This window comes from Habropoda laboriosa, unplaced genomic scaffold (assembly GCF_001263275.1).
Source record: "Habropoda laboriosa isolate 0110345459 unplaced genomic scaffold, ASM126327v1 scaffold176, whole genome shotgun sequence".
NCBI classification, from domain to species: domain Eukaryota; kingdom Metazoa; phylum Arthropoda; class Insecta; order Hymenoptera; family Apidae; genus Habropoda; species Habropoda laboriosa.
Window position 1 is genome coordinate 1,585,757 of NW_017100321.1, and position 11,035 is coordinate 1,596,791.

At 30.8% G+C, this 11,035-nt stretch overlaps 2 protein-coding genes across 2 annotated transcripts in view; both read right to left on the reverse strand.

The window, feature by feature from the left end:
* Window positions 1-355, reverse strand: part of LOC108574222 — a 1,598-nt gene extending 1,243 nt beyond the window's left edge. Inside the window, exons 1-2 of the mRNA XM_017936756.1 lie at window positions 229-355; window positions 32-164 (exon numbers count right to left, since the gene is read on the reverse strand). Of these exons, the coding sequence (XP_017792245.1) occupies window positions 32-164; window positions 229-355 (260 nt within the window). The remainder of the gene's footprint in view (window positions 1-31; window positions 165-228) is intronic.
* Window positions 356-3,325: 2,970 nt separating this feature from the next.
* On the reverse strand, window positions 3,326-6,275 carry LOC108574223 (ankyrin repeat and ELMO domain-containing protein D-like). Its single transcript, XM_017936758.1, has 7 exons — window positions 6,121-6,275; window positions 5,009-5,178; window positions 4,847-4,920; window positions 4,636-4,740; window positions 4,462-4,545; window positions 3,674-3,914; window positions 3,326-3,596 (listed from the first exon to the last, which is right to left on the reverse strand). The coding sequence occupies exons 1-7, from the start codon at window positions 6,142-6,144 to the stop codon at window positions 3,326-3,328; spliced, it is 969 nt and encodes a 322-aa protein (XP_017792247.1). The 5' UTR covers window positions 6,145-6,275.
* Between the last annotated feature and the right edge of the window lie 4,760 nt (window positions 6,276-11,035).

Genomic DNA, 11,035 nt, shown 5'->3' on the forward strand with positions numbered 1-11,035 from the left:
TTAATGAAAGAAAAATTGTATTACATATATAAAAATAGTTACTATATAATCTAAGTGTTTAGACAGATCATAATTCTTATATTCCAATGTCTGTTGTTCAGATTGAAGACTCTCCCGCATAGAGGTTATTTTCGAAGTTAATTCTTTCATTTTTATTTCATCTTCTGAAAAGGAAAAATATGATTTGCTTTCGAAAAATAAAATATAAACAATAATAAAATAAATTACCATTACAATGGTGACTTTGTTTGTTTTTAGCATAATCGATTAACTTGATTTGGCTTTGTAATAAGTCTTTAATTTGTGAATCCGTAATTTTCATATATTCTGTTTTGAGATTCATTATATTATCCATTATTATGCATATACTAACACTGTTGTTAAAACATTTCATTCAAAAACAATAGCAATGAAAGTAAAGCTTCAACGTCAGTTAATTTTCGTTCGTAAATTTAAAGTGTTACTATACATTACTGCCAGTGATGATGATAAAATGTCCCTTCAACAATTGTAAATTCTATCTAGGGGATTCACTTGCATTATGTTGCAGGATGGAGAGTTTATTGAACAATAAACTTTTTATAATATTCATAAATAATCTACGAGCAAAGAAACTGACATCTATAAAGCAAGTTGTAATTAAACAGATGTGCAAAAGGGCTCATTTTGTAAGTAGAATTTCAAGGAGTGTAATTATTTTTTTTTTTTTAATTTAAACACCTCTTGTTGTCACTAAAGGTCACTATTATGTGCACGGAACAGTAAAAAATAGTGGTTTTTAATTTTTTTAACTATGACTCTTCTTTCCAAAAAATCTGAAAAAATTATGAGTTAATAAGCATGACAGGCAGCTTCTACTGTAAACATATGAACGCAGTCATTTGATAACTTCAATAAAAAATTGGCATTTCAAATGTTGTTTAATTTTTTAAAAATAGGTTTTTTATTCTAAAAATCGGAAAAAATTCTCAGATACGTAACACTCTAGCTATAGTGTCTCAGATTTTTTTCATAACTTTTTGTCCGATAGAACAAAAAAAATCAAGTCTGAAATGAAAATGATGTTTAGGTCGATAACTACCCTAATAATAGGGGTAGAGGGTTGAAACTTTCAGGAGATGGTCTTCCTAGAAAGCTTTTTCAATTGACGTATCACATGTTTCATTTGGTTTATGGGCACTTTTACCACGCTTATTCGGTTAGACCCTTTCAACGCCTGAGAAATGGTTGACTGTACTACTTGCTTCGATTCTGAAAATTTTTTAAAATATCTCGAAGCTAATTAGTATTACAAGTCAGACATTCCTTAGAAGCTCGAATTTTTCGGTATAGCAAGTCAATCATTTCTCAAACATGCCACAATTCTCTAAGTGCGTATAAATCCCGAAATTCGACCGGAAAGCTTCGAAAATTATGAGAAAATAGATTATTTAATGCGGTAGAAATTCGGCTAGCTAGTTAGGAAAAAGCTTTAACGTTGAAAATCAACTTGCAAACATGTTGCAAGAAATTTTAATCACATAAATGAGAACTTTTACATGAAGTGGATAAATAAATTGCTGGGTACTTAGAAGAAAATTATAAGTAACAATAAATATTATACCACAGATTAATCGATAAAAGTTTCGTTCGAAAAGCTTTGGTTTATTTTCTTTGTATAATAAAACGATAGAACTTTGTGATCAACCTAATATGGTTATAAAATATCCTGTCCTATACTTTATTTGTAATTTCATATTTACATTTAGTTCTAATTCCAACCACTACCAATATTGTAATCTTATTTTATGTTAAATCCATAACGTTAATGGGCTCTAGAGCCCCTGCGACGTGAAACAAAACATGCATTAAGTGATAGATCTATTCTATACCTCGTCGATGTTAGAAGTAACCAAACGTATAGTGGCGGCAATTATGTAAAATGGCGTACAATGCGTACAGTAGCAAATGGTGTATCACATAATTGTGACATTCATCACTAAATTTTGTTTGCACAAATAGAAGAATTATTTTTTTAAAAAGTAATAATGAAAAATAAAACTGAACAAAAATATTATAGACTTTGAATTCATAAAAAAAAAAACTGGAATTAAGGATAGATAGTAACCGTCATCAAGTTTTATTTTTAATGAAATATATAATGGCAATTCATAACAATAAAAATATTAGAAACATGAGCGACTACATTTATCAGTTATATGAACTTTACTTATGTTACATGCAATTCATATGTAAACGGTAATTAATGGCACATAAGTGTAATGAGGGTAATAAGGATCTTCATGTCAATTTTATGTAGACAACAAGTTTATTAGAGTAACTGTATATAGATACATCTAATGAATAAGTAACCAATATACTTATGCTTTCTAGAGATACAAAATGTATCATGCTTTTAATACACAATGCATTAACAGTTTTAAAATGTTTTTGCTTTCCTCTGAATTATTATATTTGTTACATTCAACATATATTTATTTTAATTATTTAAAATCTAATGTCCAAACACATTTTTGCAAACACTATATGCTGCAAAATATTGAGCATTTTATATTTTTAATCTTAAATCACTTCGCTGTTACGATATGTTCTTAGTATGCAAAACTCAATGAACCTGTGCATTATCATATTAAATTTTTCACTGACATCAAATTAGAATAATTGGTAATCATAATCAATGTTTACTCTTTCTCATTGATACTTTTATCTATTGAAATGAAATCATTATGTCACTAAAATATCATTGAAATAAAAACTGTACATATAGAAATAGCATAAAATACTCAAAACGATATAATACTTATATATGTTATAGTACTTGAAGTATAAAAACTTATTACAAGTAAAAAAAATAAAAATTGTACTTTAATAGCACTTTAAGTTTAACAAAAAACAGTGATGAAGTTGTAATTTTACATTTCATAAAGTATTGAATAACAAATTTTAATAATCAGCTATTTATGATACACCTAGATATCTTTTTAAACACTGGATACGTAGCGTGCATAATTAAAAACGTATAAAAACATTTTAAAAGAGACCCAGGTGTACTTATTGACTAGACTCGTTTAGCTAAAAATTTAATAAATCCAATCGTTACTTTTTTTAAACATGACTGCTAAATTTTTATAATTCAAATAACAAACAACATGATATGTTTAACTGTATATTAAAATTTGAGTTTCTATCAATTTTTTCTAATTTGGCAGTTTCATTACGTTCATCTTTTGAATAAAAACATTTTATATACGACGAATTTTCATCGAATCAATTTGATGTCACTGTGCTCAATAGGCTTCCTTAAAATATATATTATTCAATAACTTTACTTCAGATCACTATCGAGCAGATTTACATTCATAGATATTTTTTGAGAGATAAATATGTTTGGAGCTCGTACACGTTCTCCACTGCTTTGAGTATTACTTGATTCAGGCGTTGAATCATTATTAGTATTGTTACTGTTATCATCCTCTTCAGTTACATTCGACAAAGAAGGATTATTTGTTTGAATTAATGCTGTATTCAAGCTATTGTCCGCTTGTTCTACTTCATACGTGACTAAGTTTCTATTTGGAACTTGGAGTGTTAATTCCCTGGAAAAAATAAAATCGTACAAACATTACAGGCTTGTAGAAATCCACATCTCCTCAATCGCTAAATATATACTTACTCCGGATTCCAATTATTAGGTTCATTATCAACTGACTCAGCTAACTCAGCCATAGAATGCGATTGATCATTCATCGCATTCACGTTGTCATTATTCAAATCGTTCTCATAATTTGGATTTCTGCGTATCCAACTTGGGTCGGCACAAACGGCAGCACGTACAAGAGTATTCTTATCCTTCAGATTCTTATTATTATTGAGAGGTATTGAAGGTAATCCTTTTTCGCAACAGATAAAGGGACCTGTAAAGTACACAATTTATTAAAAAAAATCATGTCAAGCATCACATGAATATCGTCAATATAACATACATAGTTCTATGCGAATTATTACCGCGTTCTGAACAGCTCGTAGTTATTTCGGCGTTCAAGTAGGTAGATATACTGTAATAAAATAATTTTGTTTTTCGCATAAAAAAAAAATTAACCGTTTCGATTCACGGTTAGTAACTTCAAAAGATACAAGAAAATGTTAAAAAGTGAGCAAATTAAGTTATAGCAGCTACAAAACTACTGTGCTCGTTTATTTTTCAATTTACAAAGTGCCGCGACTTTATCGTGTTTCTTCTGCTACTGCCATGTGATTGTCCAATTAAGGAACATACATGATACTATCTTTCAATGCAATTTTCCTAGTTACGAACGATAAGCGTTGATAAACTCTAACCACGTGTTTAGCGCGAACAAACATCCTACTTGTGTGCAATTTTAAGAGATTTTTCCGGAAGCTTTTCCATGTGCTTTCTACTACCTGATACCGGTTCTTTTTAACAATTATTATTTTACTCACGATTTTCCATCGGGGGAGCAGTGGGTTCTACCGTGCACAATTTCCCGCATTGTTCTAGATCATCCTCTTGTTGCTGCGATGTTCCTAAAATACATTTGCTACTATTATATATCTATAATTTTAACGACTATCGATAAACATATATAATTTAATATTCTATAACATATCACTTACGTTTTTTATGCAATACAAAAATAATCCCAACCACAGCCAGACAGAGAAATAGCACGCTTCCAATTATTATTATGTAGATGATCGTATGATTGTTCAGTTTCTCTTCTTTTTTTTTTTGTTCGAATAAAGAATAAAAAAAACAAAAGAAAAAGAAGAATAAATAAACGAAAATAATATGTTGAACGAAATCAAAGTGAATTTATCTTCTTACCAATATTCTCCTGTGCACTCGTTTTCTTACACAGATAATCCATTTCTCCCGTGCCCAACTTTTCCGCTGTATAGCTGCAATTATTTTACAATTAGCACAATGTAATCATTAATTACAGTCGAATAATTAGTAGAAAAATTTGTTTTTTTTCCTTCAAGTTACCCAGTCAGACACGGTCCACATTGCGAAGGATGTCGCGATCCTTTATCATTCTCCAATCTGTTGTACCTCTTACAATGAGTGTAGTCAACGCATCGTTTCGATACATGATAACAGTATTGCAGTTTAGAACAATCGGTATCGTCATGACAAAGCCCTTCCTCTATCGTAGCCTGCAAAATAAATGTATTAGAAAACATTCAAGATTAACTGTTTCTTTGAAAAAAAACATTTTTTTTGGAAAGAATACATCTGTGGAATGGTTGATTTTCATTGTATCGTTAGCAATATCATACATTATCACTTTGCACCAAGATGGCGTGACGTACAACATATAAATAGGTTAACACTTCATATTCTTTTTTCAAATTCATTCGTATTGAAATTATATTTTCCGCAAATACAAGCATCTGGTTGTACGATATTTGTGAAAGCATACTAAGTCTACCGTCCTCAAACAGTTTAATGAAATATAGAACGCAAAGTTTGTATTTTAAGATGGCGATCTTACTTCAAAAAAATAAATTGTTGCTTAAGTTATCGATTAGATTGTTAAATAGCTTAATTCTGCTAACTTTAACAATGCATATGAACGAATAATTAATGGGCATTCAAAGAAACCGCATCATTTTCAAGTTTCTCTCGATTTTATTCGAACAGACGGGGTGTGGAATGCTCGACACTTCCGGTTAGAGGTCCAACGGCTGTAGACGCTTGCCTAGTGACCTACTATGTCGGCTTAATCTACTGTCGAAAGATCATTCAGCACTATTTTTGCAATGGTGAACCATAATATTGCCACTGTATAAGATTTTTCAGTATACGAATATTTATAGTTGAACCACTTAGAAGCGAAACTTCATATTTTCGTATTCTTCCACATTTAATATCGAAGCACATATGCTTGGTGCTTCATTTTTCATAAATAAAATTTAGTGAAAAAATTTTATTCAATGGAGTTAGTCACTTTGGCTTCTGAGTGCTCTATTAGACATTATTTCAATCAATATCGACACAAATATCTGGCAATTGTGGAAATCTTCAAGTGGCTGACGCCATTTTCAAATTAAAACATGTCGACTCGTAAAATACATTTAACAATGATAGTTCAGCACCTTTCTTATAGACAGCACACCCATTTCGAGCACTTTTCTTAATTGCTATTAATTATTTACACTAAAATCTCGCTCAGATCTTCGAATTTTCTTTTCTGATCCCGTGGATGTTGTTCACTACGTGCGTATAATATAACGGATGGACACTAACTATAAAGTGCTACTTACTTTATAATTCTAGAAATGTCTTAAATGAACGATGGTGTGATCTATTATCAATCGATAAGATATAAGAAAGATGTACCACGTATTACAATAGCGTGACTGCATTTTTGCAAAAATAAAACTTATCATGACGCAATCGAGAAACAAGATATCTGTAATCGGTCAATTTTCGCTTAATTCACTATTGCTTAACATCTACGAGGAAAAGAATCTTCTTAGCCTTAATGTACTTCTTTTTTTCTTTTTTTTTTTAACATTTCAATAAAATTTCCTGAAATTTCGCGGAAAAAAAAATTTCCTTCGAAATCTTATGGACTACGCGTGAACAACGTATATTCCTAATACAACACAATAAAATGCAGACTCCTTTTTATCTACATATCTATCACATGATATCGTTCGAATTACCAAGTAAAAAGTTCATTTGTAGAATTTTTGACGAATCGAAGAAAAAAATAAAAAAAGAATACTGTTCGATAGATAACGGATTGATGAAACGTATCACAGAATTCGATATTATAATTGCTCCCTTATTTCTTTATGATATCTTATTCCTACGATGGCTGCTGAGATTCCCGGGGAAAAAGAAAAAAAGCGATGACCGCGTGACTCATCACCGCACGGACGATATGGTACCGAGAATTGTGGAACACATATTCCGGTTCTAGTAACGAGACCAAGACGCGATTTATACGAACTATATACTGCGCATTATAAAAATTTTCGGATATTTCTATTCTTTTCTCCTTTTCACGTAAAATCACAATTAAATTAAATTAAATTAAATTATAAATAAAATATCACGTGTTGTTGACAACAATCACGGTGCCTTTTAGAACGATAATAAAAACATGTTATGATGTATCGATTTTGTCGAAAAAGATCGTCGGATCCAAATTTTAAGAAAGATGATGAAATCTCAAATAGAAGTTATAGTGTTTTGAAGAATTGGATTCTGTGCAGAGTAAGTGAAACGCATAAAACGATAGATGAAAAACGGTCTGTGATCAATGGCACACGATTCGATAATCCCCCATCGTGTGCGTATCACAATTTCAATCACTGTTTGCAAAGGCCCCCTATAAATATGTAACGTAATCGCGCAGTTGCTTACATGCACATGTGTCACGAACTTCTCGATTGTACCACTAATTTGACATCATAAATATATCCTTACCAATGGAGCAATGTACCCGTTATTCTATTGGAAAGAATACGCGCTTCTAATGTATGACAAATGAAACTGTTCGATTTTCTCACGATTGAAAATTGACTGCTGAGAGTAGTGAGAAGTTCAATTACCCGTATGACGTGTGAGAACTTAGAAATTTGTTTACTTACCATTGGAAGATAAGAAGTGAATGTAAAAAGGTCGAAAATACGTATAATTCTCGTGATTGTAATCGCGTGCGCGTAATATTTGTCTGAAAACCTTTGACAGGTTCATTCGCGCGTGCGGTATCAGACGTGAGACACTTGCTCCGTTCAACATCCACCTGTATTCTAAGACTGTTGTTAATCGCTCGAGTCGGCGTACACTGAACGTGTTCAGACCTGCTCGCGACAGGTCAGGTGGTGGGGGCGTCGGCAGTAGTGTGTCCTCATTGTACCGGCCCCCCATGACCTGAACCTGAACGCATGAGTAATAATCAGAAGATTCCCTTTGAATCTCGATGCGACGGTGTTACTTTTTATTTTTAATTATTTTGTAACTTTTCAGTGAAATAAAAAATTTGAGAAATATTGATATGCAAGGCACTTAACAAGGAGACTATCACAGGATTTTAATTAAAATTACAGGGATGTATCCAGAAGTCGAAAAATGACATTCTGTAAAATATTTCATTCAATGCGAATATTTTTAAACAATTGAAATTACTTCTATAAAACTTCGGAAGTTTAAGTGATGTTCAACAATCGACAGTAGGGTGCGATTAAAGCGTTTGCTTCGTAAGAGAGAATAGTCCAGGTTTCGAGTCTTGAAGGGTAGAAGAATATTTTTTACTTTTATTTTAATTGATAAAATCTAATATTATTTTATTTTATGACATCTGCAATTTATTTATATAAATTATTAATTTTAAAATGTGGCGACCGCCACGAGGGGGCCACGCACTTAGGGAGATGTTTTTCCAAACATTTTCGACCAATGGACAAAAATCAGAATTTCAAAGTGTGAAATCTACAAATTTTTTCATTTTAAGTTGTTAGTAACAAGCCATAGTTTGTAATATTACCTATAATTTTAACTGAATACGTCCATTTGTTGTTAAAATTAAGACGTAAAATTTGCTCCTTAAAATCAGTGTATTTTTCAAATATGTGCCATTCACAGACCATTTGTGTTTTTGATTTGATTTTTATATGTTGTGTTTAGTACCTGAATACCTTTGAAGCTGACACAGAATTTTAATACAATAGTAATAAATTTTCCTAATTTTTTATGTAAAATTTGTATCAAATTTAACGAGACTTTTAAAAAAAGTACCGAGTAATACCTCTGTGATTTTTTGTATATTAATTTTGAACATATAAATCTTTATATTAATGTCAAATTTAACTGCTCAAATTTCCTCAAAATGAAGAAAATTATCAAAATCGTTATTGACGCATTCAGTATTCTAGCATCCTATCTTACTATTGTACGCGTTATTCAATTTTTTAATTATTTATATTGTTATTTAACTACCTCATGAAAATTACAAAACAAAAATAAAAGAGAAATTTTGAATGTATACAAAGTTATGATGTTTGTCTCTCAAATTCCTGTATGCGAAACGGCCGTTACGATTTTGCTGGTATTTCCGCAAAACTGATGAACAAATTTTTCAAACAAAAGTTAATCAGTATTCAGTTGACAATAAATCGTGTTAATGAAAATTTACAAAAAAGTTTTTATTCGATAAAAAATAAAGATCACTACAATTTTTTTAAATGAAACCATATATTTTTTTATGTGCCAATCAATGTATATTTGAATTCTCTTCAAAAAAGTATTGAAGAACTTAGGTTGAAAACTGATTATTTTAGATGTTTTGATTTTTGTCCCGAACGCCCATATGTATATTCTAAATACTGCATCTCACCAAGATTCAAAGGGACTCTCCTGATTGTTACTCATGCACTTTCTCGAGCGTTGCGTGGTGACGTAGATTATTGGCGGAAAGAGCCGAACAGGCTGCGCACACGGACAGAGCTACCGCTACACTTGTGTAAGAGCACGAGGACGGTATAGTCGGAGACGGCGGTAGGCATAGTGGGGGTAAGTGCTTTGGCCCACCATCCCACGATTCTGGCATCAGTTTCCAGTCGTATTAAAATTTTAATTGCAAATACTTCTGAAAAGTATCGATCCTTTGTTCCTATAATTGTGTATTTTCGTAAACATAATTTTCAAATTTATCAATGTTCACAATTATTAGTCTGCTAATACAAATTAAAAATGCTAATGAAGGTGTTGTGAACTGAAGATAATAATTGTTATTTCCATTACAATATAAATTTATCTGTTTGCGCTCCTGAGTACATTCAAACCTATACTTATTCATTCTAATAGTTACGTTTGTTAACAAGGGAACTTTGGTAATTTGAAAATTTCGATTCTTTTTAATTTTGCAAATTTGTAGATATAAAAACAATGTTATAGAATGAAAATTTAATGGTTTTTTATGCTCTATAATATTGTGAAATGAAATTGACAAAAATATGTTCTTTAAATAAAGAAAAAACATTCCCCATCACTTTTATTTTAAAAAATTTTGATTTTGTCAGGTTCAAAAATATCCTTATCTCCACCAAGTATACAGGGTGAACTGTGTAACGTGATCACCCTAGTTTAGTCTGTTGTTAGTGGACCGATTGAAATTAGTACAAGTTTAATCAGTGTGAGAGTACAAGTACAATTAGCACGACAATGGTATATGTTTTATTACTCCATTTTTTCGATGTTTTCAAGGTCACCTTCAATTTTGTACAAATAAACCTTTAATTTTCGTACATTCATCTTTTAGCGAATGTCAAGGCGAATTCAACAAGTATAATAAAAAATATTTACACTTATTATTGTAATTGTAAGTAAATAGTATCCAATTAGTGATTGATTATAGATAAAATCACGCAAAATTGAACTATTCAAAATTTACTTACGATATGCAAGTGTTGCTAACGAGCGAAACCGGTCCGTACTGTCCTCATATAGTGCAAGACGGCTTATTTTAATATCCAATTGTGGAGATAGTTGGGGGCAGTAAGTTACATTTAATGCTACTTGAAATTCTTATTGTTTGTTAACAATTAAGCAACTTTCATATAGTTAATGTCTAATTCATTTAAATTTAAGAGATGATAAAAATCTTCTTCTGTTTGTGATATTTTAATCGTAGCATTTCGTTTCCACGTCTCTTTCACAAAATTTCGAAGCAGTTTTCAAGGTCATTTACATATTACTAGAGTCAATATTCATAATTACGCCATTGCTAATTTTATTTTATTTGTGTATACTGTTATATGGTAAAAGGTGGAATATTCAAAAACGATATATAATGAAGTAAAAAACATAATGTGTATTTCTCATTTTAGTATATATGTACATACACTGATAAAATGGGAACAGCCTTATTTCTATTAAGTTACAATACAATAATAAGCCATAATATAATACTTAAAAGTATTAAACACAAAATCTTAAACATTTCTAGAATATCATTATACAATCATTTTAAGTTACAGCTACCAAAAGTTGTCTAAACAG